Source organism: Penicillium riverlandense (assembly GCF_028828495.1).
Source record: "Penicillium riverlandense strain IBT 135883 chromosome Unknown utg000001l_segment0_segment0, whole genome shotgun sequence".
Taxonomy (NCBI): Eukaryota; Fungi; Ascomycota; class Eurotiomycetes; order Eurotiales; family Aspergillaceae; genus Penicillium; species Penicillium riverlandense.
Genome location: NW_026643194.1, coordinates 864,564 through 878,954, shown reverse-complemented (window position 1 = coordinate 878,954; position 14,391 = coordinate 864,564). Strand labels below are relative to the sequence as shown.

Genomic DNA, 14,391 nt, shown 5'->3' with positions numbered 1-14,391 from the left:
ATAATTGGGAATCTCATAATGCTACAGTTCCCGAATGAGCTATTAGTCTACTGACTTGGAACAATATGGCAGAACCCCGTCACCCACGGATGTATACGTCGCAGCACCCTCAAGCTCGCTCCAATCAAATCAGCCTCACTACGTATCAACGGTGGTCCAAATGACTGCTCCAGCTGCATTCGCAATTTCAATCCACGGAGATTCATTCAAGAAAGTCACCGTATGGCCTTCACTTGCTGTCCCAGAAGACCACTGCGCCACCCCGTCCACATACGTGACAAAATTCCCATCGCCCTGGAAGTCACAGGTGCACGTGCTGGTCGTGCTGCAGGCGGAATCTGTATGTCCAGAAGCCCACTCAGTGACGGCGGTGCCAGTCGCAGTATTGTACACCACAATGTTGTTGTCGCCTTGGTATGAGGTGTAGATATTGCCGTGAAGGTTGGCAAGGACATTGTTAACCCCGACATTGAGACCATTCAGTCCGTACGTAATTGATGTCGGGAGAAGGGGCGTAGTGCAGATGAAGTTGGTTGAGTTGGCCGATGCGGCGACAAAGCCAGACTGCAGACTGGAGGGACCTATGAGACCGGACGGGTAGTACGACAGATGAGCACTCTCGCTCCACAACGCCTTGGTTGCCGCGTTGCAGGAATTCGAATCCGAGTAATCAGAGCTCGGGCTGTTTACTCCAGACACGTCGTTCCCAGTGACCTGTTATACCCATTAACGAACTAGTTAGACAGCTTAGTGCAGCAAAGCCTACCATGAGACCACCTCTCCAGCCGTTGATGGCAATAGCAAAGGGAAGATTTCCGCTAAAGGTATTGTCCGAGATAGTTGCTGGTCCTTGCAACAAAGCAATATCATTGAAAGACCAGGCATATGCACCGATGGCAATCCCGACATTGAACATCTTTTTCCCCGTAATTGTATTCCCCGTCACGACAACACCGTCATAACTACCGCCGTAGAGATAGTCGACCATGTTGATCCCTCCGAATCCCGATTCAGTGCTGGAAGAAATAATGGTGTTGTCTTTGACGGTCGTTTTGGGAGCTCCGAACAAGACAATTCCTCCATCAGTACTACCATTGACCTAAAGACACGTCGATCAGTATAATGAAGTACAAAAGGACTAGAGGACTGCAGGGGCTCCATACCAAGTTATTCTCTATAAGAGAGTTCTCGCAAGCAAACGAGATACCGTCCGCCCATTGAGACACACCGGTAGAGCTAAGGCCCTCGTTTCCACATGGGCCGATGTTATTATTGCTGATTGTCACGTTTGTGCATGGAGTAGAGTTGCCCGACTGAAGCAGATGAAGGCAACTCCATCCACGAGTGTTCTTGGATACGATATTCGATACGATAATCCCGTTACTGCCTTGGCCGATGTCGATATTGGCACCTCCATCTGTTACAAGTTTGTCAGCGTACAGATTAAGAATCTGGTTTAATTAGGATTATTACGTACTCGCAACCAACCCTAGGGTAGGACGAAGCCCATCAAGCTGAATGTTCAATATACGAAGGTAGTCATACCCGTACCCAGTGATCATTGTAGTTGTATTCGTGCCCGAGGCAGGCTGAATAATTGCCCGGGTGTCATCAGTGGGATAGCCCTCTGTTGAAATCTCCTGGTTCGAGGCTGTGAACGTAACTGGCCCAGAAACAATAATGGCAGCATCTGCACAGAGCTGAACGATGGTCCCTTCACCACCCGAAGAGAATAGATTATTTATGGTTGTTTGGTCTCCGGAAGATATACAAGAAGCCGACACGACACCCAAAGAGGCCAGCAACATAATAGAACTTTCTTTGAAAGCCATGTTGATAATGAAATCGGAGGGAATAAGAGTAGAGAACCTGGTTAGCAGTGGAGGATATTCCAGAGATACAATTCCGGAGGAAGCTTGTAGCTTTTGTAGTATTTCATTCTCTACAATTCAGTTTCATTAAGATGGAGCGCACGGGTCCAAATAAATTGAATTACGGGTCAGTTTCCAGGCGCCACATTGCCTAGTATTTCTTTGGCCCGCCTCGTTTCCCCGGTTTTATCTAGGTGGAGACAAAAGTCAAGGGTTTTCTAAACCTCAGCTACAGTAAAACAAGCACCTGACCTTAAGGCTACGTTTAATTAGCCCTTTTCCATAAGGAAATAGCGTGTTCGGTAAGTGGGTGATGGAGTAGGCAAGCGATACGGAATATTCAGCTACCTCATCAGTATCTTCATCCTACGGGTGGAACAACTTAATGTTACTGTGTGACGTTCTTTAGGCTAAGAACAAAGCACACTAGTAATCAAGTTAGAAAAGCGTACTAATGCTGGTGCCATATATCGAATCACCAAATACCCTTATGGGAAGTTCCTCCGGTCGCAGATGAACGCCCAGTTTACCCGTGATACGGTTTACAATTGAGCGACACCAAGCAGGCCACGATGCTTTTGCACCCGGTCTACCGTCCTTTTATTACCACATGTCCGTCTTATCAGATGCTTCACTGCTTCACCTACTATTACCATCAAAAGAAAAGAATTTCAGGCGGATGCCACTGCGATAGCAGTTTGATGTCAAATCAAATGATATACAAAGATACACTTAGATGTAATCACTAGAATGACAAGGAACAAGACCAATTGCCGATAGGCTCGGACAGTCGACTGGGTCATTCAGTGAAACTAAGAGTTGCTACCCTATACTCTCTGGCAATAGGAGCTAGTGGTTTAGTCTATTTCATTGCATAGAAGCTTACCAAAGAGCAAAAAAAGTTGATTGATCAGAAGGAAATCCATTGCTTAGACTTCATTTTAGACCCCACATCCATTCAGCCTTTTTATTAGTGCTACTCCTAGATGTAACCCTTTTGCGTACATGAAGCCAGCCGAGAATCACCCATAATCTGGCTGTCATTGACTCTCCAGCAAAAGAAACCTGTCAGTTCTTCTGTGTGGTTACTCTGCCCACAACTTTAGCTTAAGACGAGCTGCAATCCACTGCCAATGCTATGCATGGAGAATCACCAACCCACAGAGGTAAGAAAATACCTTTCGCTGCTAACTGTAAAGTAATTCTTCTAGCGGAACCTGGATCTGAAGGACCCGATGGCGTCGTACGACACCTACTGAGCGAAGAACAGATCACCTATTTCTTCTAATAACAAACTGTGTAGACTCTTTCGGTCTCAGACTTCAATAAAATGGACTTGACAAATAAGACATGATATCAACATCGTGTTGTGGAGACCCGAGAAAATAAAGCTGGCTCCTTCCATATCCTCTAGGGCTGGGGTTCGTATAACTCAGTCGAGCCTGGCCCTAAGGACACTAATATAGGGTTAGTTACAACTGGGGGGTTGTTCTCCTGGGAAGTCTTAGCACGCTTGTTGGAATGTTGGCATATATCCATTTCCATAGGTGGCATGATATCAAAGATAGGTAGAGAAACACAGAGAGCCATTCCAGTTTCTTTATTAGTAGATGTCCGTACTGATAGAGATTATAGGGAAGGAAGGCAGTGGACATTAACACTTTTTCCAGGGTTTCAATCTTTTCTTTAGGATGCCAGTTTGAGCCTTGATATGGGCAAGGGGCGAGTCAGCAACAGCTAATACCATATGAGGAAATGGTATAGAGGGCAACCAACCCCAGACAGGGCGGAAATGCGGAGGACACTAAACTTTACTTGGATGATTTAGGGTCACGTCCCGAGGACATAGATTACCTTGCACGCGATCTTACGTATAATGGCGCCTTTGAAGCCCTTCGGAGTAGGTTCAAAAGAAGAGACCAAAATTTCAACAGGTTTATTATATCATATTCCTTGACGATCATTATATATTAGCCGGGATCAGTCGCCGACGCTGACTGGAACTTTCTGCTCTATAATTTTATCCCATCCATCTAAGTTAGCATATTCAGAGGCTGCTCTAGTGGCATTCTTTGTGGGAGTGGGAAGTGAGGCGTATTACTAGTAAATTTACCTAGTCCACTCATGTGTGACAATGATGAAATACATGGCATTCTGTCAACATACGTACAGAAAAGAAATTGACATCCCATTAAACTCCCAGAAAATGATGGTTGACTTTTAGTCATGCCGTTACACTCCGAAGCACTTTTTGTTAGCTGACCGCACAGCCTCTTTCTCACCCTCAGTCATAGCATCCGTAATCTCCCACGGCTCATTACCCAGCCCCATAGCACGCTGGCCTTCAGGGTTGAGCGAGGACCAGTCCATAGCACCCTGGAAGCCCATCTCACCGGGACTACCAGCACCAGGGAAATCCCATGGCGGGGAGTAAGAGAGCGCAGCCTGGCGCTGCTTGAGAAGGTAGTCGACGTTCATGTCGCACAACGGAGTGGCGGGGATATAGAGCACACTGGAGTCGTTTTTGCCGCGATGCTCCTTGTCCACGGAGTGCAGCGAGTCGCAGTGCCAGGCGACAAAGTCCCCAGGCTCAACCTGCGGCACTGAGACCATCGTCGTCTCCAGATCGAGGTGTGGGTGCGTGACCGGGTTATATTCCTGGCAAGCCCCTGGGACAGAGCCCGGGAAGGTAGCGTCCTGCAGAGGCTGGAGGCTCTTCGCGTCAAAGAATGGCCGCAGGATCGTGTAAGCTGTGCTGTGGATGAGCATCGGGCATACATGCAGCGTGCCTTCGCCCGGCCCGGTGTCGGACATGGATAGCCAGCCCTGGAAGAAGCGCAGCATCGAGCAGGCGCCGGCGCCGTTGTACATATCCATCTTGGCGCTTAGGCGGTGCTTCGCGTCCCATGGATCATACTGCTCCCAGTTGCCTTCAAGGATCTTTGTGTACACTCGCGAGTACTCCGGGTCTTCCCAGCGCTCAAGTGAGCCACCGTCGACGTGCGGTCCGAGGGTGAATTTTGAGTCACCCGGGTCTCTAATCCGTAGTCGATCCGCATAAGTAAGCGGATTAGAGGTCGAAATCTTGCTGTTGGGGTCAGAAGAATGCCACAGATGCTGCAGAAAGCGCTGTGTATCGAGCACCTTCGGGTGTGCCCGAGCCTCGACCTGCGATGGCGTCCAGTAGAGTTCGTACACAGCTGGCGAGTCGGGCGGAAACGCCTTGACACGCTCCTTGTTTGCAGCTACATAGTCTCGGATTCGCTGCTTGTAATCCAGAGCTTGGTCGCGGGGCAGCACATTACGAACGACCACCGTGCCCCGGTGCTTGATCTCCTTGAGTGCGGCTTCAGGGACCTTGCCGGAGATCACGTCGGCATAGTCAACCGAGGGGATAATCTATTAAATTGATGTTAGTACTGGAACAGTGCATACATTTTATCAGATCACATACATCACTGCCCTTCGACTTGATCTTCTCGACCTCCTCCTCCAGACTTGGAAGCAGTCTCTTCCAACTTTGTTCGAGTGCCTTTTGGTTCTTTTCAAAGAATTTCATCTTAAGATCACGGAATCGTGGTGGAAGAGGCTCGGGTTGGTAGTCGGGTCTTAGAGAAGGGAAGACCGAGGAAATATCACCAGCAGCCTTGGTGGTCTGCGACGCGGTCGTCGACGCCGCGCGCACGGCGGATTTGGAGAGAAGTCTGGAAGCCATATTTGAGTTTGAGGTGCTCAAAATAAGATGGACAACCTTTCCCCGCAGGCTTGTGCCACCTGTTTATATGTATCTGTGATCCACGGCGGCGAAGTGTACGATGGTGGTTAGGTTACCGCAAATGGAAATTTATCCGACAAAGGCGGGAGATTGCGTTTTTGGGCTTAGTTGGCTACCAATATGCGCGCTCTGATTTGCTGACAATTTCCATATGACCAGACCGGGCGGGCCGATTTCCGTTATAGGTGATATAGCAGAGTGGGCTCCAGCATGAGGTCATTCGACCCTTCGGTCGGCATTTTACCGAGTGGTTAGAGTCGGTAAGTGCGAAGAAAAAAGAAATAACCGGCACTATTCGTGGGTGCAGGCCGTCTATGACCAGACCCATTATTGCCGCAGGGTGTCTAGGACTTGGTTGAATAGTTTTGCTCAGATAATTCTCATAGCGATATCCATATCTCGATGTTTAATCTATTGACATGTATTTGACATTGAGTCTCCGCAGAAGGAAACATCTGCAGTGAGAATAGCTCCTCTCATGAACTGCTACTAGTTTTCCTATTTCTAAGGACATACACCTGGTTGTAGGGGAACGTCCTGTTTCAATTTCGAAAGGCATTGACCGAAATACAAATGTACTAGCCGCATGAGCTATAGGAAGCCATTTGAAGAATGCTGGGCGTATGCTTGTATTACTTGGAGGCGGGGTCGATGTAGGGAAAAAGACAAATAATTCTATCAAGCTCAAGTTCTGTGATGACAGTGCCACAAAAAGCAAAAATCCCGACGGAACAAATGTAGTTAATCTGGAAGGGGTAATTGTGGCGAGCACTTCTCGGGGTGATGTTCCACCGTGATGTCGATCGCGACTTGGACTGAACATGATTGCTACTTTCAGGAACCTCATACTACGGCAATAATCAGCCGTTATACTTCGTTGACTGTTCTGAGTAAGTTGATCTCGGCGACCTCACCGAGCCGTCGGGCGACCTACCGTGTCGGTTAATGGGGGATTTGCGGGGCAGAGGCACTCCATCTCCAGTGGATAGTCCCACCTGTGACCATAAAAGTACCACAGGGCCCAGATCTGACTGTCCTGTAGCACCTCTGAAGAAATGGCTGTCTCAGTCAACGGCAAATCTGCCCTTGTAACTGGCGCAGGCTCTGGTATGTGACTTTCTGGACAGTACAGAGTAGCTGTCTCGTAGTTACTCACTCGCAACTAGGAATCAACCTCTGCTTTGCCAAGTTACTGCTGGAACATGGGTGCAACGTCCTCATCGCAGACCTAGCCTTACGCCCAGAGGCCCAGGTCCTGGTTGACAAGCATTCGCGCGGCCCATCAGCGCGAGCGGTATTCCAGAAGACCGATGTAAGGGACTGGGTGCAGCTAGACCGGATGTTTGAAGTCGCGGAAAAAGAATTCGGGGAGCTTGACATCGTGTGCCCCGGCGCCGGTGTCTACGAGCCGGTACGTGGGCCTTTCAAGCTACAAAAGCCATCTACTCCGCGAACAGTTCGCTGACCATCCCGACTATCCACAGCACTGGAGCAATTTCTGGCGCCCACCCGGCTCTGCAGCAAGCAAAGACTCGCCCGCCGGCGGCCGCTATGCGCTGATAGATATCAACATCACCCACCCCATCCGCACGACGCAGCTAGCGATTGCGCACTTCCTCCGCCACCGGGACAGCGGCCGCTCAAAACACATTGTCCACATCTCTAGCATTGCTGGACAGAATGCAGCATTCGCTGCCCCGATCTACGTAGCCACCAAGCACGCGATCAACGGCCTGGTTCGGTCGTTGTCCAAGCTCGACAAGCAGTTTGGAATCCGCGTTACAGCGGTGGCACCCGGAGTCATCAAAACGCCGCTGTGGACCGATCATCCGGAGAAACTGGTCATGGTTGACGATAAGGCGGACGCGTGGGTGACGCCCGAGGAGGTGGCGGAGGTGATGCTGGCGCTGGTGCAGCAGGACAAGGTTGGTGAGATTATTGGAGACCGGAGTGGTCGCGGGCCACACTTTGCTGTAGAGGGAGGCACGATTCTCGAAGTGTCCAAGACGGTGCGGGAGGTAAAGCCGTTTATGGACGAGGGGCCAGGCGATCGGCCAGGCAACACGGCGTCGGACCACCAGGCCGTAGAGGAGGAGAGTATTCAACTTTTGTCGCAGAAGGGATGGGGGCAGTCGAAGCTGTAGTTAGTATGTGGTTAGTTAATCAGTCCGTATCACGCAATGGTCAAAGCATTTGAAGAATGGGGTCAGTCAGGTGATAAGGCAACGAACTCCTTATCTTTTCTCTCTCGCTGTCTTTCCCCATATTCCGCCTGATCTCTCTCCCCTGCGTCTCCTGCCTGCCCCTACTGCGTCTGCCGCTGGCTGCGGTCGCTATTATGTGGTTGATGCCCTTCGATCCATAATTATCCGTCTTTGATCATATTTCTCTATCCTACACAACATGGAGGAGGAGGAGGCGACCCTCGGTATTGGCCCAGCAGGAGGGCCAAATGCCCCCCGCCGATGGTATGTAAAGATACTGGCCTGTTTCTCAACGGCCTGATCACTAATTGATGCAACAGGCGTCCCAGCCGAGGAAAGCGAGTCGGTGTCGCAGGTGAAGCCAGCTGGGCCAGCAGCGTGATCAACCTGGTCAATACCAGTGAGTTCGAGATCAGACTGAACTCCACGAGACATTATCTGACTAGCCTTTCTCTATCTTCTAGTCATCGGAGCAGGCGTTCTGGCGATGCCTCTAGCCATTTCACATATGGGGATTTCCCTCGGCGTCTGCGTCATTCTGTGGTCGGGCGTTACCGCGGGTTTCGGCCTCTATCTCCAGGCGCGCTGTGCGCAGTATCTTGACCGGGGCAGTGCCTCCTTCTTCGCGCTCTCACAGTTAACATACCCCAACGCGGCGGTCGTTTTTGATGCCGCCATTGCCATCAAATGCTTCGGAGTCGGTGTGAGCTATCTCATCATCATCGGTGATCTCATGCCGGGCGTGGTTCAGGGCTTCATAGGTGGCGAGCCCGCCTATGACTTCTTGGTGGATCGTCATTTCTGGGTTACAGCTTTCATGTATGTGGTTGTCAGAGGTCTTGATTGATTATCATGCTAACTTATGGTTATTAGGTTGATTGTGATCCCCCTCTCCTACCTGCGCCGATTGGATTCCCTGAAGTACACTAGCATCGCGGCCCTGGTGTCCATGGCCTACCTAGTCGTTCTGGTTGTGTACCATTTCATCAAGGGAGATACAAAGGCAGACCGGGGTCCGATCCGCGGCATCCATTGGGCTGGCCCAGTACCCGCCCTGAGCAGTCTTCCGGTCATTGTTTTTGCATTTACATGCCATCAGAATGTACGTTTGCAACATTGTTCTATCTTCATGCGAGTCTTCTAACCGGGCATTCTAGATGTTCTCTATTCTCAACGAAATTGCCAACAACAGCCACTTCCGCACGACCAGTGTTGTTCTCGCCAGCATTGGCGGTGCAGCCGCAACTTACATCCTCGTGGCCATCACGGGATATCTCTCTTTTGGAAACAATGTCGGCGGCAACATTGTGGGCATGTATCCGCCAGGTGTGGCCGCCACCATTGGTCGTGCCGCGATTGTGATGCTCGTCGTCTTCTCCTATCCACTTCAGTGCCACCCATGCCGAGCCTCAGTCGACGCCGTCCTGAAATGGCGCCCCAAGTCCAACAGCGCAGGTACGGAGAGCTCTCCACACCGACACCCACTGCTGGGCCCACGCGGGCACCGAGCCCCAGAGCCGATGAGTGACCTCCGCTTCTCAATCATCACCACCACCATCCTCATCCTGAGCTACATCGTGGCTATGACCGTGTCCTCACTGGAAGCCGTGCTCGCGTACGTGGGCAGCACCGGCAGCACGAGCATCAGCTTTATTCTTCCGGGCTTGTTTTACTATAAGATCTCCTCCCCAGACTCGCCCACTCACCGTTGCCTAATGAAGGGCGACGACGAGGCAGTGGATGAACTGTCCGATGAAGGCGAGGGACCCGACGACGGTGGTGAGGGCTCTCTGGCCCGCTCGCTGGCGGAAAGCGGCCTGCTCCGTCGTTCCACACGTCACTGGCGCAAGGCACTCCTCCGCCCTCTTAGTCTGGCCCTGGCGTGTTACGGGCTTTTGGTCATGGTGGTTTGTCTCATTACGAACACATTCTTCATCGCCTCGCATTGAGTTATAGCTCGATGCGTGTATAGTTCTTTTCCTGAAAAGCGGGTATTGTTGGAGAATATCCATCGTTTTGGATCATCTACTTTTCTGTATACCGGCAGGAATCTTACTTTCCCTTGACTACGTTGATGGTTGACGCCATAGATGTTCTGTTTTGGTTCTGCACCCTTGGCATCCTGGCGTTTGGAGCGAGTCCTTGACATTGGCTGATTGTTACGTTACTTTCCTCTTCTGCATAGCTCTATTCTTCCAATTTAATGAGATTAATTTCATGTTAGCGTAAGATGTGCTTTCAATTATTACAACTAGACATAAGCAGCCTTGTGACAGAACAAGATCGGGCTAATGGATCGACAATCTGCTGGATGCTTTATGACTCTAGCACTTTGGCAGTACTTTCCTCAAGCCGCTGCATTCAACCGTCCGCGCCACGCCATGGAAGTCGATATCGAACAAAAACAGATCCATTGGCTTCTGTCCATAAACCAGGTTGTCAACACTGCTCCACGCTTCCACGCCCGGAGAAAACAGCCGAGGAGCACCAGCACCAGTTCGCCCACCAGAAGTGTTGAATACCGCCCGAAATGCAACCTTTCCCGCGGCTTGAAGTTCGGTAGGGTAGAGTCGGACTGTCTGCAGTGGCCCACTACCTGTATCTTCGGCATATTGCGAAGCAATAGCCAGAAAATCCTGACCATTACTGATCCACTTGTCCACTAAAAGCCCTGTTCCGTCATCGACCGACAGCGCAATCAGATCTGTCATCTGTCCACCGGAAGAGAGGCAATACTTCCCTTCATATTGAGTTTTTGCCTGCTTTCTCGCGGCTGCTTCGAGGGCCGGCATGATGTTTTGTCGCACAATTTCAGCAGCGTTAATCACCAGATTGGAATCCGGGCCTGCTGTTAAAACGCTGAACACCATGCCGTAGTCAGGTACGAGTATTAATATCGAATTATAGGCGCCGTAGCTGCCGTCCTTGGTATAAAAGTCGACAACATGTTCGCCTGTTTGCTGCCGATAGATCTCCCAGGGCATACCCACGGAAAGCAGTAGGGACGCCGTGTGCGAATGTGGCTTTAACCACCGTCTTGTCTCCGCCGGTGTCAGCTGTGAGCTATCCAAAATTGCGCGACCAAAATTGCACAGATCCTTTGCCGAAGAGTAAAATCCCGCATCCCTGTTCAACACCAGATGTGAGTCGGAGATTGAGAGACAATAGCATTGAAGTGAGAAACATACGCCAAGTCTTGTCCAAGGAATTGACCCCATAAACTGACTCCCGTTGGGATTATCCCAACGCTGTCTTGTGGTTTGATAGTATACGTGTTTGAGAGATCAAGGGGCCGAAGGACGTCTTTTTCTACCCCTGTTGCAAAGCTCATATTTGTGATACTCTCGAAGACGTAGGACAAAATTCGGAAATTGGCATTCGAATATGATGGCGTTGCCCATACAGGAAAGACAGGTGGCTGCTTGTCTAGACCCTGTAGGCCTTGAAGAAACTCTAGATAGTAGTTATGTCAGTCTTGGATGACTTTCACGAGCCAACTTGCTAACCTTTGCGAGTGCATGGAGGCTGGGACTCGTTTCCATCGCATTTCGGAATATGGTGTGGTGGAAGAGGCGGCAGGCCAAATGCCTCAACTGGTACGCCCTGAGTGGACAAGTCGGCGTGGTTATCTAGTAAAGGAAATATACTTGTCAGCGATAACTGGATGATAGTAGAACCACATGGATGGGCACAAAAATGGCATACAATCACGCAGTATGCCGGACAACTGGCTTGCCAGAGCACCAACAGTGACCTCTTCCCAACTGACATCTTCGAGTGGATCGAAGTTGGAGTTCAGACCTGCCTCTCGAAGCTCAGGGACGTATTTCGTCACCGGGTCGTCAAATACGTCGAAGCCGCCGCGAACAAGAAGAGAGTAGACAGTGAACAGCTTCGAGACACTTCCGACGCGGAATACCGTGTCTGCACCTACTGTCTGCACACCTGCCGGGGATACCGACTTGGCCGTGTGATAGAACTCGAACAAAGGGCTGTCTTCCTTCACGGAGGTTGCTCGAATAGCGAGGGAATTTGCACCCGCTCCACCGTTGGCGGCGGCGATGGCACCGGTGAGATTGGAAGTAATCGTTTGTCTGATAGAGTGCCATGCTTCATTTGTTCCCAGATTCAGAGGCACTGGGAACACAGGCGTTAGGAAGGTAGGGTTGTTGAACGCTAGGGTCATTCCGGCCAGCAAAAGACCGAGGCTGATATTCGTGGCCCGCATAATGATCAGTAGTATAAACAAAATAGTCTTCAAAGATTGAAATGCTCGAACAGCGTAGATAATAGCATTGCGCTGCTATTTATCTCCATTGATCTTTTTAGGCATCTGCGAATCGATCAGAATCCAGCCGAGTATATTTCCATGTTGGGACAAGTAGGATAGCACTATGTGGCAACGATTGACCACATATTTAGCTTTCTGTTATTTAATTCCTCATGGCCGATGCGAAGCGCAAACAAGAAATGTGATGCCGGTTTAGCGGCGTTCTTAGGTGGGGGCTGCGTAAAAATCTCCTAATTCGGGATAGCGCATATAGAATTAAAAATTATCTGTGATTGGTAAGATCTCTAACTACTGTGTATACCTGCGAAAAATACACCCTCGCCGCCCCCAGCGGCGCTTTGGGATCAGTCAATGGGCCATTTGCGATTGTATTTGACAATGGGCTTCTCGTCCAGTTGTGAATTCCCACCCAGATGAGGTACTTCATTATCGCATCGCTGATAGAACAATCCTTGTAACAACCTAAGGAAGCATGACAGAATGGCACAATTGTGACAATTTCCCAAAACTCGGCTTCGAATCCTATAATAGCCAGGAAAGCGAGCTAAACCCAGTCCACCTTCACCGTCATTGTTTCCCACTCCCCGTCCATTCCATTCGGACGCAGCGTGCATTTAGTTGTCGCCGTCTTATTCTGATGGTCAATATCCGAGACGACCGAATGGACGCGGTGTTGCTCGGCAATGTAGCTTTCATGGCCATCCCAAACACGACACCGCTCCTCAAGGTCCGTTACCGCTTTCGCAATGGGACTCATGACTGTCGATGACCAGGCACCCTCCTCAAGAGGAGTGGTGCTCAGCAGATTTAGGGCTCGACAACGGATGTTGAAATTGCGACATTTGACAGCCGTGACATATAGCGGCTTCACCATCCCGAATATTTCCGCGGAGTATCCAAGCGCAAATATAGGGCTGAACCGGAGGTCGTCTGCCAGAGCCACTATCCGCGTAAATTGAATCTCGAACTTATCATATGCACTTTCCTCAGCATAGAGGGATGTCGAAGCTTCCAACACCACCAGAGAGTGCTGCATCAGAAGCAGTTTTGCTTTGTAGCTCGCTTCTTCATCTTCTCCGTGAGAGACCTCCCACAGCCCGTCTGAGTATTCAGTTGACCAGGCAGAGAGATCCGCTATGAGGCTCTGCAGCTCTGCATAGACTTCAAGGGCCGCTTGTCCTAGGTTTTCTGCACTATACTCAGCCGCCTTTACTCGAGTAAAACGGAGCACACGCCGAGAGATCGTCTCTAGAGAGTTGAATGCGTTTGTGACGGCAGTTGATTGATCCACTCCGCGCAGTGGTACCGCACTAATCGATAACAAAGGTGGACGGCCGTCTAGATACTGAGAGGCGTGGTGATCAAGGTCCATGATACCTTGAAGAACCTCTCGATCAAGCAATCGGTGGCTTAGTTCCGCCATGTCACCATTTGTGTTGAGCAGTTTGATGCCACTCTCGAGGTGAATCAAGGCAGCGATATATTGGCACCGAAGAACCTCTAGGGTAGTGAGGCCGATGCAGCAGAGAACTATCGTCTGCAAAGCCGGGCGAGTCCGGGAAAGAAGCCGTCTAGTTTCAGTCACAGCCTCTTGATAAAATACAGAGGGGGGCGATGAAGATGAATCCGATGTTGGCACAAGCTCTCTTCCAACTGAGGCCGAAATGGCGACGAGAACACTGAGAATGGACGGATCCGTGTAACTAGCCTGGAGCATTGTAACCGTCCAGAGGGGCATGTTAAACCTGCTAGAACATTTAATGGCTAACCGTTGCCGGAAGAGTTCAAAGTAGTAGCGCTGAATAGGGCTAGCTTGCAGGGTTTCAAGCGTTTGTTTGGGCGACGCATTGGCTGAATCTGTCGGTGATGGTGGTGCCCACTGCTTCAATTTGAGTCGAGCCGATGAAAAGTCGTAGCCTCCGCAGATGCGTCCGGAGGATAGACACTGAGTGCATGATTGTCTTGCCTCGTCGCATTTGATATGTCGAGCCCTAGCAGGGCTATTAGAGCACAAGGGAAAAAGACTGATCGATGATACTCACTTGCAGGTGGTGCAGCCTGTTCGAGACCGCCCTCTCCCTACCCGGCGTGTTTTGTGCATTGGGAGATATAAGCTATGTCGGATTTCTCAGCACTAGAACAATGTTCAAATTCGAGGCTGATTCGTATCATCGTTTTCTCTGCTCTGTAAGCGGAGTTACGGGGTGGAGAAATAAGCTTCTAAGCTCGCAATTTAGGCAGCAGCCACTC

General features: G+C 50.3%; 6 protein-coding genes across 6 annotated transcripts; 2 read left to right on the top strand and 4 right to left on the bottom strand.

The window, feature by feature from the left end:
* Positions 1-138: 138 nt before the first annotated feature.
* Positions 139-1,832, bottom strand: N7474_000363 (right-handed parallel beta-helix repeat-containing protein; the record flags this gene model as incomplete). The annotated part of the gene is made up of 4 exons (XM_057191778.1): positions 139-714; positions 767-1,099; positions 1,164-1,417; positions 1,478-1,832. 4 exons carry the CDS (start codon positions 1,830-1,832, stop codon positions 139-141), a joined length of 1,518 nt encoding a protein of 505 aa, XP_057056731.1.
* Positions 1,833-4,103: 2,271 nt separating this feature from the next.
* N7474_000362 (DUF1479 domain-containing protein) lies at positions 4,104-5,586 on the bottom strand (the record flags this gene model as incomplete). Its single annotated transcript, XM_057191777.1, has 2 exons — positions 4,104-5,270; positions 5,326-5,586. The coding sequence occupies 2 exons, from the start codon at positions 5,584-5,586 to the stop codon at positions 4,104-4,106; spliced, it is 1,428 nt and encodes a 475-aa protein (XP_057056730.1).
* A 1,115-nt stretch (positions 5,587-6,701) lies between these two features.
* On the top strand, positions 6,702-7,790 carry N7474_000361 (uncharacterized protein; the record flags this gene model as incomplete). The annotated part of the gene is made up of 3 exons (XM_057191776.1): positions 6,702-6,753; positions 6,813-7,057; positions 7,104-7,790. The coding sequence occupies 3 exons, from the start codon at positions 6,702-6,704 to the stop codon at positions 7,788-7,790; spliced, it is 984 nt and encodes a 327-aa protein (XP_057056729.1).
* Positions 7,791-8,049: 259 nt separating this feature from the next.
* Positions 8,050-9,799, top strand: N7474_000360 (uncharacterized protein; the record flags this gene model as incomplete). Its single annotated transcript, XM_057191775.1, has 5 exons — positions 8,050-8,114; positions 8,171-8,250; positions 8,315-8,669; positions 8,724-8,952; positions 9,008-9,799. 5 exons carry the CDS (start codon positions 8,050-8,052, stop codon positions 9,797-9,799), a joined length of 1,521 nt encoding a protein of 506 aa, XP_057056728.1.
* Positions 9,800-10,174: 375 nt separating this feature from the next.
* N7474_000359 (serine hydrolase domain-containing protein) lies at positions 10,175-12,078 on the bottom strand (the record flags this gene model as incomplete). The annotated part of the gene is made up of 4 exons (XM_057191774.1): positions 10,175-10,976; positions 11,039-11,303; positions 11,357-11,479; positions 11,556-12,078. 4 exons carry the CDS (start codon positions 12,076-12,078, stop codon positions 10,175-10,177), a joined length of 1,713 nt encoding a protein of 570 aa, XP_057056727.1.
* Positions 12,079-12,685: 607 nt separating this feature from the next.
* On the bottom strand, positions 12,686-14,242 carry N7474_000358 (uncharacterized protein; the record flags this gene model as incomplete). Its single annotated transcript, XM_057191773.1, has 2 exons — positions 12,686-14,132; positions 14,184-14,242. 2 exons carry the CDS (start codon positions 14,240-14,242, stop codon positions 12,686-12,688), a joined length of 1,506 nt encoding a protein of 501 aa, XP_057056726.1.
* Positions 14,243-14,391: the final 149 nt, after the last annotated feature.